Consider the following 23,405-nt stretch of genomic DNA (forward strand, 5'->3'; position numbering starts at 1 on the left):
TAGGGCGCGACTTGGACTTTCTTTTTGATTATAGCAACGAAGAAATGGTATGGACTGATATGTCCTGTCAATATGGTGCTACATATGGCGTGATGACTGCAGGAAAAGCCACTTCGCCAGGTATGCGATCAGTGCAACACCGCTAAATATCAAAGGCATGCACATTGAATCACGAGGATAAAAGTCTTCGTGGACTGCCTTAGCAGGAAAAGAGTTCATTTCATTTCATTTCATTTCTTTGAGAACTTGACATCCATGCTACCTGTGAAGCTCGAAGATCTGCCTACTCAGGCATCAACGACCTCCTTCATAACAGCCTGATCGCCCTTCTCATCACCCCTACCATGCATTTTCCTCGCCACCTCATCGGTAAGATACTGCTCTACATTCGGCGACAGCACCGCCGCAATAATGAGCAGCACGCCAAACGGAAGTGTGCAGAGATACACCGTGCGGAAAGAAAGTGCATACGCACTCTTGACAGCCTGCCCCGTTGCTGCGATGATCTCAGGTGAGATACCAGGTACAGCACTGAAGTCACCAGCCGTGATACTAGTGAACAGCGCCGGAAGAGACGTTTCGGGAAGACCAGCCGCGAGCGCAGCAGGCATAACCTTTTGTGGTATATACTTTGCAGACTCGGTCGCGAGAATGGAAGAGTACATGCTTGTGGCAATGGCAGAGAGACCTGTTCGGATAGCGCCCATGACACCAGTGACGAGACCGATGTCAGCGGGGTCCCAGAGGTACGCTGTGCTGGATAGAGTGAGGTTCTCGATGTAGCCTGCGGCGATGGTGCCGATGAGGAGCAGGGCGGTTGTGCGTTGTTCTGTTGTTTCGTCCGAGGCGGCGACCGCGGCGACGAAAGCGGTGGTTATGACGGCTGCGACAGTCATTTGGATCTTCATGCGTGGGAGGTAGCGGACTCCGGCGCCTCCAAGGATCTGGCCGAGGAGAAGTCCTCCACCAACGGCGCACTGTGTTTGTTAGAACAAGATTATCAGGATGGTATGATTTTTGGAAGACTTACCGAGAGCCATCCAATCTTGGTGATGTCTGTGGTAAAGAGCGAGGAGACCATGGTAGGCCAGATGATCGAGTTTGCGTAGTAAACAATGGCTGCCAGACTAGCACAGGCGACATTGGCATCGTACTCGATGTTCCTGAACAGACGTAGAGGAATAAGGGGATATTCCAGTCCTGGGGCGTAGGCCTCCCAGAAACAGAAAGCAACCAGAGTGGCAAAGCCAGCGAACAGTGCTCCCAGTACGTGGCCGCTCTTCCATGGGTATGCAGAGCCGCCCCAGTTCATACCAATGAGGAAGACGACGAGACCAGTTGAGAACAAGAAGATACCCATCCAGTCAAGGGTTTTGAGTTGTTTGAGTTTCGATTTGCCGCCAACGTGAAGCATTTCCTGCGTTTGTTAGTCGGGTTTGTCTTGGCTGAAGTGGGCTTCCTTACGTATGTTGGGGGGAAGTAGAAGAAGAAGTATAGAACAATTGCCAGTACGTTGACAATGCATCCGAGGATATAGCACCACCTCCATTGCAGCTCGGTAGTCTGGTAGAGCGATCGTGCTACTGGCGGACCAAAGACGGCGAATGGCACTGACGTTGACAGCACGAAAGCATTCACAGGACCTCTCAAAGAGTTTGGAACAAGTTCGCCAAGGATGATGTGGAATGAAAGTTGGCCAGCTGCGGCAAGACCATTGATGGAGTTTGTTGCCTGGAACAGTCAGTATCATTCGTAGGCTGTAATCAGTCGAACATACAATCAGCATGTTAATGCTCTGTGCACTCGCGCCAATGATGTTTCCAACAAGACCGAGTATTGACGAGCAGATGAAGAACCATCTACGACCGAAGATATCCGACAGGCGACCGACAAGTGTGAAGCCGATGGCGAATCCAGCTGTCCAGGAAATACCGACCCAGATGATGTCTGGGGACGGTCCGATGGCCGCGTTGATGAGGCTCAATGTGTTTGCGGGGAGAACCCATCCTAGGTAGCTGGAAACTTTTAGTACCTTCACCTCCAGTAATTAATGGAAGCACCTACCCAGAGATTTGCGCTAGACATGTAGCCACGACAGTGCCGATGAAGTTGATGCTTGTGAAGTATGACTTGCCCAAATCAGCGGTATGGCCACCAAGGGCTTCTTGAGCGACATGATCATGGTGAAGGCCGTGACTGCTGGCGGTATGCTGATGAGTGAGGTTCTCGTTGGTGGTGGTGACTTCTTCGCGGTATTGCTTCTCTTCCGCCATGATGGATTGATGTTGGTTCGATGTTGACTGCCTCTGTGGAAGGGTGCGTAAGAAACGCAGAGGCTAGAGTTGTGCAACCACACTGGGCGTCTGGGTTATCTTTATCATGCAAATGGCTCACGAATCATGGGTGAAAATCTGGGGTACCCCAGAATTAGGTGGAGACTTACCTGGTGAAGGCAGGTTCCAGATAGCCGGGGGGAACACTGTCATGTCAGCGCCACGTTTTGGAAATACAGAGTAATGATCTACTTTGTCTACATAAGGGCAAGTTCTCGTATACCGACTGGTATTTCGAACGTCTTCATCGGGCCAGAATGTTACGCGCAAGCTATATCCACGTGCTCTGGCGTTAAGCAGCGGAAGCCCCGGAGTCGGGGGTGTTCGGTAGAGGCTGAATGCTGTGGTCTTGAGGAGACTGATGGGGCAGTATCCGGATGACGGTAACCGAGAGTCCCGTGAATTTGTTGCCCTGGTGAAGGGAACATGTGGATCGTGCAGACAGCTAGTTATGGATACTACGACATATACACGTCGTTAAAGTGCAGCACATTTCTATATGTATCGATTAAACAATCTTCACTGTGCAAAGACGTGTCCCCAATCCGTGGTTGCAGGATCGTCGAATGCTCGAAGGACGATCGTCTAACGTTTCCCGTGTTGCAGTAGTCTGTTCGGTCTTCTTTCGACAGTCGTTAACCGGGTTACGCTGCTGATCTAGCGGCACACGCATGCGGGGTCTGGACTCATGCGGTCTACATTCAGCTACGATAGAGTCTCGAGCCAGATCAAGCCACTCGAACGTCTCACGTTAGTCCATGGCGTAGTCGATGCCGGCAGAGTGGATGGTGGAACACTCGTGACGGGAACTCTGACGGCGTCCCATTCACCTGCACCTCGATACGGAGCTTTTCGTTGGCGCACTGAGCAGGCCTGGGATGGGCGACGCGACGAGGATGTAGGTTCGGTGTGACATTCCCCGCATCTGCGTCCCGTGGGGAAACTGGAAGCTCGAAAGGATGCCGCCGAGCCTATGATAGCCCATGGGAGATGTAGCTGCTATGATTTATACGAGGCGCATGCTGTCCGATTCGCTTTGATGCAGTCATGCAAGAACAAGGGATTTCCAAAAGTGAACCTGGGATGGTGGGTGACCTCGAGCGGGTACTTGTGCCACAGAAACGTGATTGGGCGTTGTTCGCCGCGGGCTCCACTCAAAACTTTTGGTGATTCACATGTCGCGACTTGAACGCACTCGCGACTTCTCGTGATACTCGCATGCCCGACCGATAGCACCACTTCCGTCCAATATCGCACACCATGGCTTCAGCAGTAGCGCCGTCGCCCGCGCCAAAGGAGGAGCCCGCCGAATCCTCCGCGACCGAAGTCATCAGCCCCGCCGACGCTCTATACGACAAATGCGCGCAGCGGCCTGCGGGCCAGATTTTCTTCCAGCGCGACCTCTCAAATATGCAGGTCGCAGACACTGTGGCTCAGCTCATAGTGCTGCTGCAAGAGCTATGTGACCGCCATCTGTTGAAGCTCATGAGCCTCGAGGGTGAAATGTGCTGGAAACTGAGGACAAGGGAAGAAGCCGACAAGTAGGTCTAGATTCTCGCGGACATGGCATCTTGAACTCTTCTGACAGACATCCGTTCCCAGACTGCGACGACTCACACCCGACGAACGCCTCCTCTACTCCCACATCGACTCAGTACAAGCCGATGGCATCTGGTCCAAATCCCTCCGAGCCAAAACAAACGTCACACAACAGACTCTCACAAAATGTCTCAAGAGCTTGGAGTCGAAGGACTTGGTGCAGTCGGTCATGAGTGTCAAGTTCCCCAACCGGAAGATGTACCTCTTGAAGCACTTGAAGCCATCAGAAGACATTGCAGGTGGCCCATGGCAGTCAGAGGGTGACTTCGACATGGCACTGATTGAAACAATATCGGGCATCGTCGCTCAGCATGTGGAGAACGAAACCTGCATCAAGGTGCCTGGTAACTGGAACGACTACGACACAACGGGCGACAGGACAGCTGCTATCGCTCAGAAGAAGGCCGAGGTTCTGGGCGCCGTGCGAGATATAGAAGAGGCGCCAGCCGTGAAGCCATACAACCCCGCAAAGGACCCAAACACATCCAAGCTCGTCCACCGACACAACCCGCAGTATCCGACAGCAGCCTCTGTAGCCAACTGGCTAAACTCGAAGGAGGTCCTGCGTGGCAAGACCGTACGGGAGGACGATATGGAGCAACTTCTGGAGATGATGGTTCTCGACGACCGGCTTGAGAAGATCTCTGGCACAAACTACCGCACCGTCTTACGCGCTACCGACACCAAGGTCTACAACGGCTTTGTGGATGCACCGTGCGGTAATTGCCCCGTTTTCGATCTTTGCGGCAACGAGGGTGAGATCTCAGCAAGGACGTGCGTCTACTTTGGTCAATGGCTGGAGACTTCATCGGGGGAAATATAGACGCTCCGGGACGCATGAGGTTATTGTGATCTCCAACGGGGTGGTTCAGGCGTTTGAAGAAAAAAAAGAGGAATTTTGATTAGGTAGCATAGCGCGGAGTTTGGGGTGTCAGCATTTACAAGGAAGATCGAAAAGGTATACCCATCATATTTAACCAAACATTTAAACGTTAAATTCTTTGGCCTTTCCATAGAAGCATGATGCAGTTCCGGTATCTCACTATGCCTCGTAAGCATGCGTGGGGCGTTGAGTTCTGTTGTTAAAATGCTCCGCTAGCCTGTCGTATGAAGTCTCCGAAACCATGAAAATCGCTCTCGGAGACATACGTGAGCACAGCTGACATCGACTGTGGAGGCTGTTTCTCTATACGCCCGATCGTATACGCTCACTGACATTGTCTCCGAGCAAGAGGGTTTGCAATGTAGTGCTGCCGGGCGATGCTCAGCCATCGTATATATGAGGGATGCCGGCCCTCATGTTAATCGCATCAAATCCAACTCACATCCCGATATCTAGATCATCTAAAATGACCCTTACTACCTCTCGATACACAATGGCAAGTTTCCTCGACGCTGAATCCGCGCACAAGTACAAGAATGCCGAGAAGGCGACTCGTCCTTACGTCAAAACCATCGTCCAACAATCAGGAATAGCTGCCTATCTCGAAACAGGAGCTGAAGCCAATATACTCGATTTCGCATGTGGAACGGGAGTTGTTGCACAGGAAATCTACGATACAGTACCAAAAGAGAAGTGGGAACAGCTGAAAGTGCTGGGCACTGACATCAGTCCTCCGATGTTGGAACATTTGAGAGCGCGAGGAGAGACGCAGGGATGGAAGAAACTGGATACGAAGATTGTGGATGGGAATGTGAGTTATCTGTGTCTGCGGACACTCCAGCACTGGGTTGATACTAATGCTTTCTTCCAGACAGACATAACCCAAGCTCTCCCTAAGGCATCATACACACATATATTCGTCTCCTTCGCTATATCCATGCTCCCCGCACAGACACTCACGCATCTTTGCTCACTGTTGCGCCCAGGCGGATACATAGCAGTTGCAACGTGGTCAAGCATGTCATGGGATAGCCTTCTCACTCGCAGCATCGCTCTCACGAACGCGCCACAGCCTTACTCGCCCTCGCGTGAGGAACTGCGAGAAAAGTTCTGCGGACTTTGGGCTGACGAGTCATACTTGGCACAGCAGTTTGAAGCAGTGGGCTTGGGAAGAGTAGGGACTTCTAATGAGAAGAAAGCTGTGCGCGTTGGGACGCCAGATGTTTTCGTAGAGACTATGCAGTTTCCGCTGCAATACGTAAGGAGTACATGGTGGCAGGGCGAGCGAGAGGGAATCCTAGAAGACTTGAATGGTGCTATGAAAGGCATCGTACAGCAGGAGGTTGGAGAGGATGGGGAAGTGGAACTGGAGTTTGATGGTGTTGTTGGGTGGGGGTGGAAGAGTGGTTAAGGGTCCATCTAGCTGTGCAGCGCGATGTGGTTTCCATTTATGACATCTGTAAACGACCCCATCTTCTTTGCCTTTGAGTATTTAACAAACCATCACGACGGCAAGGATTATGTCAGTGTCGTACAGCGGTCATGCCTCACCTTCAGATGATGCTATTCCTAGCGTCGAGGCGCACGTCCCCGCAAGTGTTCCACCCCAATGTCGATCAGCCGGCGCGACATCTCGTGGCCTCCCAACAGAGTGACCGACGATAGATTGACTCGACACCCAGCGCCATGTCCCCTTGAGACACCCCCGACACTCCTTTAGTCCGCCTACAACATTCAACTCTCGCATTAGAGCGTCTACCACATTTCACCCACGAACATGTCCGGCGCTCGCCCACTCCTCTCCGCACGCGCGTCCTCGGACATCAGCGGAGAGCGCGACATAGCAGAAGATGAAGCCCTGCTCACAGGCCGCCCAACAGCACACACGGAGAAGGACGGGCCACGATCATGGAAGTTCTGGAGAGAAATAGGTCTATTCGTGTGGGCTGTCATCGCAACAGCGGCCGTCATCGTGCTCGCCGTCATCTTCCAGAAGGCCGGTTCCGACTCCAAGGCTTCGCATGCGAACGGGAAGAGGAACTTGATCTTCATGGTGTCTGATGGCATGGGGCCTACCTCGCTGTCGCTCACAAGATCGTTCATGCAGTTCCAGAACGGCGCACCCTGGAGCGAGCAGCTCGTTATCGATCAACACCTCATCGGACAGTCGCGAACACGGTCCTCTTCCTCTCTCATTACCGACTCGGCGGCAGGCGCGACTGCGTTCTCGTGTGCGCAGAAGAGCTACAACGGTGCCATCTCCGTAACACCCGACCACGAGCCATGCGGCACAGTGCTGGAAGCGGCCAAGAAGGCAGGATACATGACTGGCCTCGTTGTGACCACGAGGATCACGGATGCGACACCGGCGTGCTTTGCGGCTCATGTCAACATGCGATCGGAAGAAGACCGCATCGCAGAACAGATGGTCGGAGACTACCCGCTTGGGCGCGTCGTGGACTTGATGTTTGGAGGCGGCCGATGCCACTTCCTGCCCAACTCGACGGTCGACTCAAGCTGCCGCGCAGACAACAAAGATATCGTGGAACTGGCCAAGAAGAAAGGATACAAATACGTCGACGACCGCGCGGGCTTTGATATGTTGAAAACAGGAGCGGGCCTAGATCTGCCCATCTTGGGACTTTATGCCGACACAGACATTCCCTACGAGATTGACCGCCGCAACGAGGACGACATCTACCCTAGCCTGCACGAGATGGCTGAGGTTGCCATGAAAGCGCTCAGCGATGCGACCAGGGATAGCGACAAGGGCTTCTTCCTCATGATTGAAGGATCAAGAATCGACCACGCAGGCCACCACAACGACCCTGCTGCTCAGGTACACGAGGTGCTCGCATACGACAGGACCTTTACCAGCGTACTGGACTTTATCAAAAACGAGAAGACAGAGACAGTCATGGTCTCCACCTCGGACCACGAGACAGGTGGTCTCGCTGTTGCCCGCCGTACGTTCTCCTGCCTCCCATATGAATAACCACCACTAACATTCACCAGAACTCCACGCATCCTACCCCGAATACCTCTGGTACCCCTCCCCCCTCGCAAATGCATCCCACTCCGCCGAGCGCCTCGCCCTCGAATACACAAAGTACCTCCTCGCCGGCCCATCTGACGAGGACAAGGCCAACTTTGTCCGGAGTTCCATCACATCCGGCCTCGGCATCTACGACTACACCGACAAGGAAGTCGCTGATCTCGTCGCTGAACCCATCACCTCCCTATACCAATACGCAGACATGGTCTCCCGGCGTTCGCAAACTGGCTGGTCGACCCACGGCCACAGCGGCGCAGATGTGAATATCTACTCTTCGGACCCCGAGGCTGCCAAGGCGCTGGTGGGTAACCACGAGAACACTGAGGTTGGGGACTTTTTGAGGGATTATCTGGATGTGGATGTTGAGGCTGTTACTAAGGAGCTTAGGGAGAAGGGTACGGGGTTGACGGTGCTGGATGTAAATGGTACGGAGGTTAGCTGGATGGGTAAGATACCTGAGGAGGGGCAGAGACTGGATGGTCAGACGCATCTGGCGAGCTATGGAGGTGATCATAAGAAGAGAGGTGATGGTGGTGTTGTTCACGGCGAGGAGTGTGGCTGTGGGCATTGATTTTGAAGTCGTTTGGCATGCTTCGGCGTTTTAGGTGCAGAAGAGATACCGGTTGATATAGACTATTTAGCTCTCAGCGTCAAGTTACAGTTCAATTTCAGCTACATCTATCAGCATCCTAGTTGACAAGCAATTCATGGTCATCATGATCGTTGGCAAAAGAGAAGATTCAACTACTTTCCGTATACAAATTCACCCTGGATATCTCCCGCGATGCGGCACCACCAATCAAGCCAAGCACTCGAAAAACCCCCCAGTCTGCCAGCTCCATCTACTACCTCTACTCTCCTTCCTCCTGTCACTACCTGCATCACTCTTCTCTTTTCTCGTTCTCCTTCTTTGCGTTATACCAACTCCCATCTCCTCCCTGCCAAGCGTACCTTCCCTCCTCTCACCACCTTCCGCGCCAGCTTGCGTGCCAGACTGCATTCCTGATCTGATGCTCCTCCTCAGCGAACTCCTCGACCTGATATCCACATCTCTCGGTGGGTACTGCCAATCCGCCATACCGATATCGTCGCCAGCATCCCCTTTCCTTCTTCCCTTCAGCTTTTTCTTCCACTTCCCCATTCTCCCACTCTTAACCCTACGTATTGGCCCTTCCCCCACACCGCCCCAAAACCTACAAACCAGTGCACATACATGCCACAGAGCCAGAAACATCGCGCCCGTCGCTGATATGCCACCTGCACTGTGTATACCCCAGTTGACGCGATTGCAGCGGTCCTGGAACGAAAGACCCTTTGGAAAGTGCCATAGTGGGTAGTGGTATTCACCGATACAGAAAGCGAGGCCAGGCTTGATGTTGGTTACGTAGACGTAGATGTGGGAGGCGAGAGTTAGGAACATGATTATGTCCCAGAGGCTGAGAAGGAGGTTATGAGCTAGGGGCTTGTAGGCCGGGTGGAGAAAGGGGTGGTATGTGTGTTGAGCCAAGGATGCCGGAGATGACGATGGTGGGTTGTCCGAGTCGCTGGTCCAGTGTGATGATGTGCCATTGCGAAGTGTAGAGTTTCGACTTGATGGCTGACGTTCGATGTCGTGTGCGGGTCTTTGCGAGCGTTCTTCTTCTTGTTCTCCATCTCTTCCTTCGAGACGTTCTAATTGCTGATTCCACCATGTGGAAAAGCGCTGCCGTAACCTTTTCAGCCATGCTTTTGTAGCTCTTCGCCTCCTCCCCACATCTCTCTCCCTCCGTACCGGATGAAACTGATCCGCATACCATCCAATACACAACGAAGCGTGCAGCGCATCCAGCGGTACCTATCACACGTCAATATCTGCATCTGACACTGACGATCACTCCAGCCTTGCCGATCTCGATCCCGATCCCTATTCCCTTATCGTACCAGACTCTCGCTCCGCGAACTCACAAACAGATAGATAAAGACCCAACTAAAAACTGCCGTTCGTTCAAAGAACAGTCGCATGAGTTGCTTCTTCCATTCTGGCGGTACGCCATAGTCTTCGACCGCCTCAGCAGCAGCCGTATGCGAGATGAGTTGCATGAGGAGCAGGATCGCGGTACTGAGAATGAGTACATGGATGACGATGTGGGCTTCGAGTACGCGCGGGTAACGGTCGTTAGGTAGAGAAGCGAGGGAGAACGGCGTGAAAGAGGTCGAGGTCATGGCGATACGGGATAGTTGAGAACTGCTTCGGTCTTTGTTGTAGAGGTGATCTGACGAGACGTTGCGATCTTCTGGGATCGCTCGTGCAGGCGCTTGTTCGTGGCTGCGGCCGAGTGCTGGGGATGGAGTGATCTGGAGATGCTGCGGCAGGAGCAACCATGCCAGCTAGCTGCTAAGCACCAACGGCGACGTCGCTCCTGCTGTGAGTGGCAATCGCCTGCTCGCGATACCATGCCAGCTCAGATTTGAGCTGGTGGCAGGGCAGGAAGCAGCGAAGAAGGCAGGTGGGACTAGTAAGAACACCTCGAACGCTATCTCCTTGTCTACGATGTAGTGTAGACAAGTATATGGTAGTAGAATCGTGTAAGGGTAAGAGCCTAGAGACTAATTTTGTTGATATATGCCTACCAGGCAAAACCTACCTGGAAGGTATACACAACCCTAGACATAATACGTGTGCAGCTTTGAGGTTCCTTTGCATCGCATCAAGGCGAGACCGAACTAGTTATAACCTTTCCGATATGTGCCTCAGAGGCGGATCGTGACCTGGAAGTAGACATTACATTCAACATGATAATCGACGAAGTTCAGCGTTATGTATGCCTCAAGAATCTGATTTCGTAAAGATAACTCACAAGATAAGGTTGTGTTCATACCGATGAATTTCCCTTCATTACTGAGCTACTCTCCCTCCATGACAAATACCAAGCGGTCATCACCAGTTAGGCGTACTTTCCCGTCCCGACAACTCCAAACTCCACGCTAATACAAGGGCAAACCGCTCCCTGGGCGAGAAAACAGTGCCTCACCGGCAAAATTGAGTGAAAGTAGATAAATTAGAGAAAGTCAATCTCATCATGCTGAGCAAGATCATGTGGGCCTGCTACACTCCAAACTCGTTACCAAAGTTGCCATTGCCGTACGACGTCGTCCAATCAGGCTGAGTGTCCAATAACCAGGAGACTGAATCGAACATTTCGAAGCTATTCGCACTGGCCATGCCATTGGGCATTTGCAATGGCATACTTAGCGTGTTGATGTGTGGGTTGAAATTGGGCAAGGTATGAGCCGGGTTTTCCACAGCGCCAGGAGGTGGTGTAGAATTACTGGAGGAGTCCGGATTCGTGGGGTTTGTCATGACCGTGTTTTCGAGCTGTTCCGCAGCTCCACTAACCTGCGCTTCTCGCCAGCGGAACGCGCAGTCAAAGACCACACTCATGCTCATCCGACTACGGATGATTAGGCCGAGAGGGTCATCTAGCATCCCAGTGCTTGGTCGCCTCTGGTTCTGCTGCTGTTGATGCTGTTGCTGATTGTGCTGATTGAACATGGTGCTCATGCCTGAGTTACTAAGAGACGGCGACTGAGAGAGGCTGTGTAGGCTGCGGCCGCGGGAACTCTCTTTCCACAACTGTGCCAGAACCTCGGCGAATCGATCCAAGAGATCGTTCGACCATACTTTGGATTTCCTCAGCGCATCCACAGTCTGTAGAACAAATTGTCGACCTTTGTTCGCGGGAAGCTTGCTGGCAAAGTCTGAGTTGAGGAGCTTGAGCAAGGCGAAACCGGCTGCAAGAGCCATCTGCATGACGTAGTAGGGAACGTAAGGCAGCCTGCCCTCGTGTTGTATCTTAAAGACACGCTCCAGATAGGCCGTCGCGGCGAAGTACAGCGCGACAAGGTCGTCCCGCCGTTCAAGCCGTATCTCCGGGCTGAAGAACGAGTACAGATGCAAATGTAAGGAGACGGCGTAGTGGTACAGTTCTTCCAGGCCTGTTTGAAGTCAGAGAAGTCCCCATGAATGAGGGTGTCATATATACCGCTGTCCACCCCGTCCAGGGAGCTGTTTTCTTCCTTCACACGCTCTTCCTTGAGACGATCTGCTTCCAGACTCATGTAGCTTGTGGCGGCGCCTTCGGCGAAGCGATGGCTGTTGGCGGAGTACAGGAGCTTGTTGATCCTGCTCGCAGCCATTTCCTGGCGAAGGCGGACGAACAGTGTGGGTGGTATAATGCGCATGTGCTCTTCGTCGTCTACTTTGAAGTCGAGTGTCGAATCGTAAAGGGTTATCGAGGGCTGTCCGTTTCCTGTTGACACACTGCAATACGTTAGCTTTGGCAGTATGCTTTGATGGTACAAACTCACGTTTGCGCAACGATGTTGCAGACGGCCCACGTCCTCAGCCGATCGTGTATATCCTCCCGTCGCAGCTGCATTTTCGTTCTGGAGAAGTCATCCGGGTGCGTCGGCTGATGCAGACCAATCTGCATGGCAACCTGCATCATAGCGCCACACAGTATGAAAGTCGGGTCGGTCACTGTCCGCTCTGCTGGGAGTGGCCAGGTACAGAGCAGACACAAGGCCTTGACTACATGGTGGTTCGGCTGATTTCGAATAGAGTCCCAGATGAGATCGCTCAGCGGCTTGGAGAGATCCTTCAGCAGAACCGGCCGTGGTCCATAGCGGCGTGCGGCAACCGCGATAATAGCCCAGAACAGCAGCTTGTGGTCCTGCGAGTAGTACTCCTCAGGCGAACGCACTTGATCTAAGAATGGCAGGAATGGGTGGTATAGCTGAAAGTATTCGGCGAACAGCTCGTTGACCTCACTGTGGCCCAGTCGCACTTCGCCGGCACCCAGCGAGAAGAACATGGGCGATCCGCTACGCAAGTCGAGCAGAGACGTTGCCGCCACTTGTGTATGTTGTGTCTGTAGGAAGGCGTCGTCCTCCATCTTGGGGACTGGGCCGGGAGTGAACGTGTGGTTGTCTGACGTCTGCTGCGGAGCTTTCAGAACAGGCTGGTTCGGCGTGGACTGGCCTTCGTACATGGCGAGTCGCTCTCGCAAGTATTCCATCTCCTTCTCCATCTCGGCATTCCTATTACGCTTGCCGACACGCTTGAAGTTGGGCTCGATTACGCATCGCAGGTTCTGTTTCTGGCATCGCGCACAGCTGACGAAGGGATCTTGCTGGACGTTACACTTGAGCTGCAATGGCACCGTTAGCGGGATTATGAAACATTGACATCTGACAGCTTGACGTTGGTGGTTGCAGGGCGTATACAGGCGCGGAGTATCGTAAACAGTCACACGCATTGATCTCAGTGGCGCGCACGCGGGCGCCCGGGCTTGAGATTGAGGTTCTCCATGGGCGCATGGACGGCATGTAGAAAAAAAGAACTTACCTTCTGCTGGCGACACTCGTTGCAGGCGCGCTTCACCGCGGTATTGCGCCGCGACGACGACGAGGGCCGCGTATCACCGTCGCCATTCTCATCATCGTCGCTGCTAGCCGAGCGCTTGAATCCTCTGGTGTGGGCGCTGTTGGGGCTCTGGAACGGATGCGGCAGTCCATTTAGTCCGGGCGTCGTTGGTGACATGGAATGCAGCATATTGCTCGACATATGCGACCGATATCGCAGGGAATTTAGGTTGTGAGGGTAGGTAGAAGTGGGGGTCCAGCTGAGGGAGTCCGAGGCCGCAAGCGCGTGCGAAACTTGACCGGCTGCCAGGCCACGACTCTGACTCCAATGCCGTGGGAGACTCACTCGATCATGCGCGCCTGACTGCTATCACAAGCTGCAAGCTCCTGCAGGAAGCCGCCGAACTGTGGGCTCTCAGACGCGGGCGAGCTTGTCAGAATTGGTTCTGACTCTCCAATCATAGCCTGCGACCACCCATGCTGAATCGCGGCAAGCCTCGTTCTGGCAATCTCCACCGTAACTATCCGGGCCCTACACCTACGCGTTATGAACCGGTTTCTTGGACTTTTCGCGTTTTGGCTGGGTATTCCAGGACTAGCCCTGGTGCGCTGAAGATTCTCGATGTCGCATGCGTAGGAGCGTGAGAGCGCGCGAAACAGGACCATCAAAGTCTGAGGTCATTCACGCTTGCATTATTGTCATCGGACGTGTTGGCAGAAGGTTAGTGCATGCATCGTCAACATGTGGGATGAAAGAATGAGAATGGGAACACTGGTTCTTCGCGTCACAACCTTCAACGGAAAAGCTGAACACACTAGACCCTACATTAACTTTAGGTCACCTACTTTGCATGCTCTTATGTCAATATAGGCTGCAGACCTGTTGATTTATTCTTTCTATAAGGTGCCGTCACAACTTCAATCTTTAGATCAGGTTGCAAAGTGTCAGATTTCCAAGTCGTACTGCTGTGATTTCCCATCCGAAGAGGTGATTTCATGAGGACCAGTGGTAAAGTGTAAGTTCAGGGCATGCTTTCACTATCATGACGCAGGTTACATGTACATTCAGGCAGGCCTGGGTTGAACATGGTGGTGTGAATTGTTGGCGTTGCCTTGGCCGCTGTTGAACCTCGCGCACAGGTCAAAGGATTTTGGACACCCATACTAGCATTCGAGACTGGAAAAGCATGCAAGCCACCAAGCCCTCATCATACTGTCACACTGCAGTCTGTCGGCAAACATAGCGTGTAGCTTGTGGATGTATTCGTGACCCTACTCAGCTACATCCTGGCGGAGTGACGTACAAATCGTCTTGATATCGTAAAAGCCGACCGAACCAGGAGACTGCCCATAATGCACATGAACACCGAAGACCCAGTTTTGACATGCTAAACCCCTTGACACTCAATGCAACCGCTTAACGCTTCTTTTGCTGGGACTCCTTGAGGACCTTCTTGACGACCTTCTGCTCCTCGATCAGGAAAGCACGGACGATGCGGTCCTGGACGCAGCCGGCGCATCGCGATCCACCGTAGGCGCGCTGGACGGTCTTCTTGGGGCGGGAGATCTGGGCGTACTCGCGGGGGCGGAGGGCGGGGATACCCTGAAGCTTGGTACCGCAGTCCTACAAACTGTCAACAACAAGGCTTTGTATCCTTCCGAGTCTGACTTACACCGCACTTGGGGGCAGTACCCCTCTTCTTGATGTGCAGGTAACGGAGTTCACCACCGGGGGTCTTGATGACGCGGACCTTCTGGCTCCTGGTGTTGTAGGGCGCGCGACGCCTCTGCCCAATGTCAGTCTTTGCTTCCAACGATCCCAAGATCCTCATTCGCCTGGTCCAGGGCTCGGGAGTGCGGTGCGACGTACGTAGGTGAGTCTGTTGGACGGCATTGTGAAAGATTTCCCGGGGAATCAGTGGGCGATTGTCTGTGAGCGTGTGAGCGAAATGATGTCGGAGGTGGTGTCGCAAAGGGCGATAATCGTACCTGGGTCTGGAAAGGGATTGTTAGTATCGTCGAAGAAATTCGCAGGACGGCGAGCTTGCTTACCACTGTTGTCGTCGTTGGTTAGTGAGGCAGCGAAAATCGTCGTGTGCTCGGTTAGCCGACCTGCGCTAGCACGCTAGACAAGGAAGCCGTGATCCACTATCACGTGATGAGCGCCCGTGCACGGAGGCCTGGCAAGAAGATTCACTAGACTATGGTATGCGCACATCTCCATCGCCACTCCACACAACGCGCAGAGGGTGTATCTCTGCTTCGTGTGCCCTGCCAACTATACGACTTTCGAGCTTCTGGAGACAGTCTGGAGACCCACGCGCCGACGCGACTTCCCCTTCTTCGACCGCGGCGCCGTCCGCAAAGCTCAGGATTCGACTCCTAAGCTTGTCGCGCGACCAACTGTGCTCAATCCACGAGTTCAGTGTAGCACTGTGATCGCGTTATAGAGGTCAGTAATCCCCTTTAGCCTTTTATCTTGTACGAGCCTTCTAGCTCCTACAATCTCGACACTTGATACAAGAGGCGCATAATTCCTCCAGTCTCGCGTTTTCATCCCCTCTAACGGCAACAGATTTCTTTTCCTAATATCAGTCAACATGGCTTTCCCCCCACCCCCGCCGCCGCCTCCACCAGGCCCTCCAGGTGCTGGATACGCGCCGCCACCACCACCGCCTCCGCCAGGTCCTCCGGGCTCCGGATATGCGCCGCCACCGCCGCCTCCTCCAGGACCACCAGGTGCGCCTGGTACAGTAGGCCCTCCCGGTATGCGGCCACCTGTCGACCCGCAAGTTGCGAAGTTTGCCCAAAAGAAGAAGGACTGGTTACGGCAACAGCGCCAAAGGTTCGGCGAGAAGCGCAAGGCAGGATTCGTCGAGACACAAAAGGCGGATCTACCCCCAGAGCATTTGCGCAAGGTGTTCAGGGATATCGGCGATGTGTCCCAGAAGAAATTCACCACGGACAAGCGAAGTTATCTCGGTGCGCTCAAGTTCATGCCGCACGCGGTTCTGAAGCTTCTGGAGAACATGCCCATGCCCTGGGAGAGTAGACGAGACGTAAAAGTCCTCTACCACACCAACGGATGTCTGACCCTGGTCAACGAGGTTCCTCGTGTGATCGAGCCCGTCTTCCACGCACAATGGGCAGCCATGTGGCTGGCTATGAGGAAGGAGAAGAGCGATCGCCGACACTTCAAGCGCATGCGTTTCCCGCCTTTCGACGACGAAGAGCCGCCCCTGTCGTACTCGGAAAACATCGAAGACGTTGAGCCCCTGGAGCCTATTCAGTTGGAGCTGGACGAGGACGAAGATAGCCCTGTGTACGATTGGTTCTACGAACACCGCGCGCTTCTCGATACCCCACATGTCAACGGGCCCAGCTACGAGACCTGGAATCTCGACCTGCCTCAGATGGCAACGCTATACCGTCTGAGCAAACAGCTTCTCAGCGATATTGTTGACAAGAACTACTTCCACATGTTTGACATGGACAGCTTCCAGACAGCCAAGGCACTCAATGTCGCGATACCCGGAGGGCCCCGTTTCGAGCCCTTGTATAAAGACATCGACCCGAACGACGAGGATTTTGGCGAGTTTAACGCTATTGACCGCATCATCTTCCGATCGCCTATCCGAACCGAGTACCGCGTGTCATACCCATACCTCTACAACTCCCTGCCGCGAAGTGTCAAGCTGGCTTGGTATTCTCACCCGCAGGTCGTCTACGTCCGTGCTGAGGACCCGGATTTGCCCGCTTTCTACTTCGACCCTGGAATCAACCCCATCTCTTCAAGAGCTGTAGCACCAAAGAACATCTCCGTAAGCCACGAGGATCTGGTCTTCGGTGAAGATGATGAGGACGACGAGGATGACTTCCAGATGCCCGAAGAGATGGAGCCGTTCATGGCTGACGAGGAGATTGCCACCCCAGACACTGCTTCAGCCATCGCGCTTTGGTGGGCACCCCACCCGTTCGACAAGCGATCAGGTCGTATGGTGCGGGCACAGGACGTTCCCCTTGTAAAGCAATGGTACCTTGAGCACGTTCCTGCGGGTCAGCCCGTCAAGGTCCGGGTCTCTTACCAGAAGTTGCTGAAGACGTTTGTTTTGAACGAGCTCCACAAGAAGCCGCCACAAGCACAAAACAAGCAGAATTTGATGCGGACGCTCAAGAGCACCAAATTCTTCCAGCAGACCAAGATTGATTGGGTTGAGGCCGGTCTGCAGGTTTGCCGACAGGGTTACAACATGCTCAACCTTCTCATCCATCGCAAAAACTTGACTTACTTGCATCTTGACTACAACTTCAACTTGAAGCCTGTCAAGACCCTTACTACCAAGGAGCGCAAGAAGTCACGTTTCGGAAACGCTTTCCATCTCATGCGTGAGATTCTGAGGCTAACGAAGCTCATTGTTGACGCTCAGGTCCAGTACCGTCTAGGCAATATCGACGCCTTCCAACTCGCCGATGGTATCCTTTACGCTTTCAACCACGTCGGTCAGCTGACTGGTATGTACCGTTACAAGTACAAGCTGATGCACCAGATCCGTTCCTGCAAGGATCTGAAGCATTTGATCTACTACCGATTCAACTCCGGCCCTGTCGGGAAGGGTCCTGGATGTGGTTTCTGGGCTCCTGCGTGGAGAGTTTGGCTTTTCTTCATGCGCGGTATCATTCCTTTGCTGGAGCGCTGGCTCGGAAACCTGCTCTCTCGTCAATTTGAGGGCAGACACAGCAAGGGTGTTGCAAAGACCGTCACCAAGCAACGTGTTGAGTCGCATTTCGACTTGGAGCTCCGCGCTGCTGTCATGAGTGATCTCATGGACATGATGCCCGAGGGCATCAAGCAAAACAAGGTCAACACTGTTCTGCAACATTTGTCAGAGGCATGGCGTTGCTGGAAGAGTAACATCCCTTGGAAGGTACCTGGCCTGCCAGCCCCCATCGAGAACATCATCTTGCGCTACGTCAAGAGCAAGGCAGACTGGTGGATCTCGGTTGCACATTACAACCGTGAGCGTATCCGACGAGGTGCCACTGTTGACAAGACCGTCGCCAAGAAGAACTTAGGTCGATTGACACGTTTGTGGCTCAAGGCCGAGCAGGAACGTCAGCACAATTACATGAAGGACGGTCCTTATGTCTCTTCCGAAGAAGCTGTCGCCATATACACTACCATGGTGCACTGGCTTGAGGCCCGCAAGTTCCAGCCAATTCCCTTCCCAAGTGTCTCTTACAAGCACGACACGAAGATTCTCATCCTGGCCCTAGAGCGTCTCAGGGAAGCGTATTCCGTCAAGGGCCGACTCAACCAGAGCCAGCGTGAAGAGTTGGCTCTTATTGAGCAGGCCTACGATTCTCCGGGTACGACTCTTGCGCGCATCAAGCGCTTCTTGCTCACACAGCGTGCTTTCAAGGAAGTAGGTATCGACATGAACGATAACTACAGCAACATCAACCCTGTGTACGATATTGAGCCCATGGAGAAGATCACTGACGCCTATCTCGATCAATACCTATGGTACCAGGCTGATCAGCGGCATCTGTTCCCGGCCTGGATCAAGCCTTCTGACTCCGAAGTCCCGCCTCTTCTGACCTACAAGTGGGCCCAGGGAATCAACAACCTTGACAAGGTCTGGGAGAGCCAAGATGGAGAGTGCAACGTCATGATCGAGACTCAGCTGTCGAAGGTGTATGAGAAGATTGATCTTACCATGTTGAACCGTTTGTTGCGTCTCATCATGGACCACAACTTGGCGGATTACATCACAGCGAAGAACAACGTCCAACTCAACTACAAGGACATGAACCACGTCAACGCCTACGGTATGATTCGTGGTCTCCAATTCTCTGGTTTCGTCTTCCAGTTCTATGGTCTCGTGCTGGATATCCTCCTTCTAGGTTTACAGCGTGCAAACGAGATCGCTGGTGCACCAGAGAGCCCCAACGACTTCTTGCAATTCAAGGACAAGGAGACCGAGGTGCGCCACCCGATCCGATTGTACACCAGGTACATTGACCGCATCTGGGTCTTCTTCAGGTTCACCGCTGAGGAGTCTCGCGATCTGATTCAGCGTTTCCTCACTGAGAACCCGGACCCTAACTTTGAGAACGTCATTGGATACAAGAACAAGAAGTGTTGGCCGCGTGACTCTAGGATGCGACTAATGCGCCACGATGTCAACCTTGGTCGCGCAGTTTTCTGGGATCTCAAGAACCGCCTACCACGATCGGTCACTACTATTGAGTGGGACGACACCTTCGCTAGTGTCTACAGTCGCGACAACCCCAACTTGCTGTTCTCCATGAACGGTTTCGAAGTCCGTATCCTGCCCAAGATCCGAAACTTGACTGGCGAATTCCCTGTTAAGGACAGCGTGTGGTCTCTTGTCGACAACTCCACCAAGGAGCGTACCGCAGATGCCTTCTTACAGGTGACCGAAGAAGATATTCAGAAGTTCAACAACCGCATTCGACAGATTCTGATGTCTTCTGGATCTACTACATTCACGAAGATTGCGAACAAGTGGAACACGACTCTCATTGCGCTCTTCACCTACTACCGTGAGGCTGCGGTGTCCACCGTCAACCTACTCGATACGATTGTGAAGTGCGAGACCAAGATCCAGACGCGTGTCAAGATTGGTTTGAACTCCAAGATGCCTTCGCGTTTCCCTCCTGCTGTGTTCTACACGCCCAAGGAACTGGGTGGTCTGGGTATGATTTCTGGATCTCACATTCTTATCCCAACCAGTGATAAGAGATGGTCAAAGCAGACTGACACTGGCGTCACGCATTACCGTGCCGGTAAGAAATTGCCCCGTATAAAATGGAATGAAACTTATGCTAACTTAATAGGTATGTCGCACGATGAGGAGACTCTCATTCCAAACATCTTCCGTTACATCATCCCATGGGAGTCTGAGTTCGTCGACTCCCAACGTGTCTGGATGGAATACTCCCAAAAGCGTCAAGAGGCACAGCAACAGAACCGCCGACTAACCCTCGAGGATCTGGAGGACAGCTGGGACCGTGGTCTCCCTCGTATTAACACCCTGTTCCAGAAGGACCGCAGTACCCTCAGTTTCGACAAGGGTTTCCGCGCACGGACCGAATTCAAAATTTACCAGCACATGAAGAGCAACCCCTTCTGGTGGACGAGCCAACGCCACGACGGTAAGCTTTGGAACCTCAACGCATACAGAACGGATGTTATTCAGGCTTTGGGTGGTGTTGAGACCATCCTGGAGCACACCTTGTTCAAGGCAACGGCCTTCCCATCGTGGGAGGGTCTCTTCTGGGAAAAAGCATCAGGTACGTTTTTCCGTGTACTGAGTCAAGTCTCGGTCTTTCTTTACTCATCTCTCTACACTTCCTGCCACCATCGTATTCCCCAACTGCCCGTTGCCCTATCCCTCCGTCTTATCAAAATCACGTGTCGGCTGTAAGCCTGGCTCGCGATCTTGGTTCGCAGCAACATCCTTACCAAACAACACCCTCATCACGTGCTGGCGCTGGTGCCTGGAGAGATGCATGGGCATAAAACTCTTCTACTCCTCCCCTTGTTATTTCCTCTTCTCCGTCACGACCACCCCGAACACCTCATGCTTCTGTGCACAACAATGCTAACTTTTATTTAGGTTTTGAGGAGTCTATGAAATTCAAGAAGCTCACCAACGCCCAACGTTCCGGTCTTAATCAGATTCCCAACCGTCGCTTCACACTTTGGTGGTCACCTACCATCAACCGAGCCAACGTCTACGTTGGTTTCCAGGTCCAACTCGATCTTACCGGTATCTTCTTGCACGGCAAGATCCCCACCCTCAAAATTTCGCTCATCCAGATTTTCCGTGCCCATTTGTGGCAGAAGATCCATGAGTCCGTTGTTATGGACTTGTGCCAGGTCTTCGACCAAGAGCTCGAGGCTCTCGGTATCGAGACGGTGCAGAAGGAGACTATCCATCCGCGAAAGTCGTACAAGATGAACAGTTCTTGTGCTGATATTCTCCTCTTCGCCAGCCACAAGTGGAGCGTATCACCACCATCTATGCTTTACGACACCAAGGACACCATGAGCGCCACTACGACAAACAAGTTCTGGATTGACGTTCAATTGCGATACGGTGACTACGATTCTCACGACATTGAACGTTACGTCCGCGCCAAGTACCTCGACTACACTCAGGACAGTATGAGCATTTACCCGTCCGCTACTGGTCTCATGATCGGTATCGACCTGGCTTACAACTTGTACTCTGCATACGGACAATACTTCCCTGGTCTTAAGCAACTCGTTCAACAGGCCATGGCAAAGGTCATGAAGGCTAACCCTGCGCTCTACGTCCTCCGAGAGCGTATCAGGAAGGGTCTTCAGCTGTACGCATCCGAGAGTTCTCAAGAGTTCCTCAACTCACAGAACTACTCCGAGCTGTTCAGCAACCAGATCCAGCTGTTCATCGACGATACCAATGTCTACCGTGTGACAATCCACAAAACCTTTGAGGGTAACTTGACGACCAAGCCTATCAACGGTGCTATCTTCATCTTCAACCCTCGTACTGGACAACTGTTCTTGAAGATTATCCATACTAGTGTTTGGGCTGGTCAGAAGCGTCTTGGTCAACTAGCCAAGTGGAAGACGGCCGAAGAAGTAGCGGCTCTTATCCGGTCTCTGCCTGTGGAGGAGCAGCCGAAGCAGCTCATCGTCACTCGTAAGGGTCTGCTTGACCCTCTTGAGGTGCACTTGCTTGACTTCCCCAACATCTCCATCCGTGCCTCGGAACTGCAACTGCCCTTCCAGGCGGCTATGAAGGTCGAGAAGCTCGGTGACATGATCTTACGAGCGACTGGACCTCAGATGGTGCTCTTCAACTTGTACGACGAATGGCTGAAGACCATCTCCTCATACACGGCCTTCTCCCGTTTGATCCTCATCCTGCGCGCCCTGCACGTCAACCAGGACAAGACGAAGCTGCTCTTGCGTCCAGACAAGACTGTCATTACACAGGAGCATCACATCTGGCCCTCACTAGCTGACGAAGACTGGATCAAGGTTGAAGTTCAACTTCGAGATCTCATCTTGCTTGATTACGGCAAGAAGAACAACGTCAACACTTCATCCCTCACCAGCAGTGAAGTGCGTGACATCATCCTGGGTATGGAGATCTCAGCTCCTTCGATGCAACGTCAGCAGGCTGCCGAGATCGACAAGCAGCAGGAGGAGCAACAGCAGTTGACTGCTGTCACGACTAAGACGCAGAACATCCACGGTGAAGAGATGGTTGTCACGACTACATCGCAGTACGAGCAGGCATCCTTCGCCTCTAAGACCGAGTGGCGGACGAGGGCTGTGGCTACTTCCAACTTGCGCACTCGTGCGAACAACATCTACATCAACTCTGAGGATGTCAAGGAGGAAGGTCACTTCACGTACGTCATGCCCAAGAACGTACTGAAGCGCTTCATCACCATCGCCGATCTCCGTGTCCAAGTTGCCGGTTACCTGTACGGAAAGTCGCCAGCGGATAACGACCAAGTCAAGGAGATCAGCACCATCGTCATGATTCCTCAAGTAGGCAACACCCGTGATGTTCAGCTACCCAAGGAACTGCCTAATCATGAGTACCTGGACAATCTCGAGCCCCTCGGAATCATTCACACTGTCAGTGGCAACGAGCCGCCATACATGCAAGCCAGCGACGTCACTCAGCACGCTCGCCTTATGAACCAGCACCCTAGCTGGGACAAGAAGACCGTCTCAATGACAGTTTCCTTCACTCCTGGTTCCGTTTCGCTCGCTGCATGGGCCCTCACTCCTGACGGCTACAAGTGGGGTGCTCAGAACAAGGACACCATGTCTGACAACCCAACTGGTTTCAGCACCAGCTTCGGTGAGAAGTGCCAGTTGCTACTTTCAGACAAGATCCGAGGTTACTTCCTCGTACCAGACAACGGCGTCTGGAACTACAGCTTCATGGGTAGCACATTCGGTACCGTGGAGAAGAGGCCGGTTCATGTGCGTCTCGACACACCTGTACGCTTCTACGACAGCATCCATCGCCCATTGCACTTCCACAACTTCGCTGAGTTGGAGGATGTCTGGGTCGATCGCGAGAACCAGTTTGAGTAG

The 23,405-nt window shown here is 53.1% G+C and overlaps 6 protein-coding genes across 6 annotated transcripts; 3 read left to right on the forward strand and 3 right to left on the reverse strand.

The window, feature by feature from the left end:
• Positions 1 to 287: 287 nt before the first annotated feature.
• Positions 288 to 2,273, reverse strand: J4E90_005336 (uncharacterized protein; the record flags this gene model as incomplete). Its single annotated transcript, XM_051434890.1, has 5 exons — positions 288 to 977; positions 1,031 to 1,417; positions 1,465 to 1,731; positions 1,778 to 2,015; positions 2,065 to 2,273. 5 exons carry the CDS (start codon positions 2,271 to 2,273, stop codon positions 288 to 290), a joined length of 1,791 nt encoding a protein of 596 aa, XP_051290914.1.
• Positions 2,274 to 3,593: 1,320 nt separating this feature from the next.
• On the forward strand, positions 3,594 to 4,755 carry J4E90_005337 (uncharacterized protein; the record flags this gene model as incomplete). Its single annotated transcript, XM_051434891.1, has 2 exons — positions 3,594 to 3,874; positions 3,936 to 4,755. The coding sequence occupies 2 exons, from the start codon at positions 3,594 to 3,596 to the stop codon at positions 4,753 to 4,755; spliced, it is 1,101 nt and encodes a 366-aa protein (XP_051290915.1).
• A 1,837-nt stretch (positions 4,756 to 6,592) lies between these two features.
• J4E90_005338 (uncharacterized protein) lies at positions 6,593 to 8,441 on the forward strand (the record flags this gene model as incomplete). Its single annotated transcript, XM_051434892.1, has 2 exons — positions 6,593 to 7,781; positions 7,831 to 8,441. The coding sequence occupies 2 exons, from the start codon at positions 6,593 to 6,595 to the stop codon at positions 8,439 to 8,441; spliced, it is 1,800 nt and encodes a 599-aa protein (XP_051290916.1).
• Positions 8,442 to 10,955: 2,514 nt separating this feature from the next.
• J4E90_005339 (uncharacterized protein) lies at positions 10,956 to 13,475 on the reverse strand (the record flags this gene model as incomplete). Its single annotated transcript, XM_051434893.1, has 4 exons — positions 10,956 to 11,845; positions 11,893 to 12,170; positions 12,218 to 13,059; positions 13,257 to 13,475. 4 exons carry the CDS (start codon positions 13,473 to 13,475, stop codon positions 10,956 to 10,958), a joined length of 2,229 nt encoding a protein of 742 aa, XP_051290917.1.
• Positions 13,476 to 14,690: 1,215 nt separating this feature from the next.
• Positions 14,691 to 15,167, reverse strand: RPL34B (60S ribosomal protein L34B; the record flags this gene model as incomplete). Its single annotated transcript, XM_051434894.1, has 3 exons — positions 14,691 to 14,897; positions 14,947 to 15,060; positions 15,144 to 15,167. 3 exons carry the CDS (start codon positions 15,165 to 15,167, stop codon positions 14,691 to 14,693), a joined length of 345 nt encoding a protein of 114 aa, XP_051290918.1.
• Positions 15,168 to 15,873: 706 nt separating this feature from the next.
• On the forward strand, positions 15,874 to 23,405 carry PRPF8 (Pre-mRNA-processing-splicing factor 8; the record flags this gene model as incomplete). The annotated part of the gene is made up of 3 exons (XM_051434895.1): positions 15,874 to 20,083; positions 20,135 to 20,590; positions 20,917 to 23,405. The coding sequence occupies 3 exons, from the start codon at positions 15,874 to 15,876 to the stop codon at positions 23,403 to 23,405; spliced, it is 7,155 nt and encodes a 2,384-aa protein (XP_051290919.1).

Source organism: Alternaria incomplexa, assembly GCF_024043165.1.
Source record: "Alternaria incomplexa strain BMP 0042 chromosome Unknown scaffold_7, whole genome shotgun sequence".
Lineage (NCBI taxonomy): Eukaryota > Fungi > Ascomycota > Dothideomycetes > Pleosporales > Pleosporaceae > Alternaria > Alternaria incomplexa.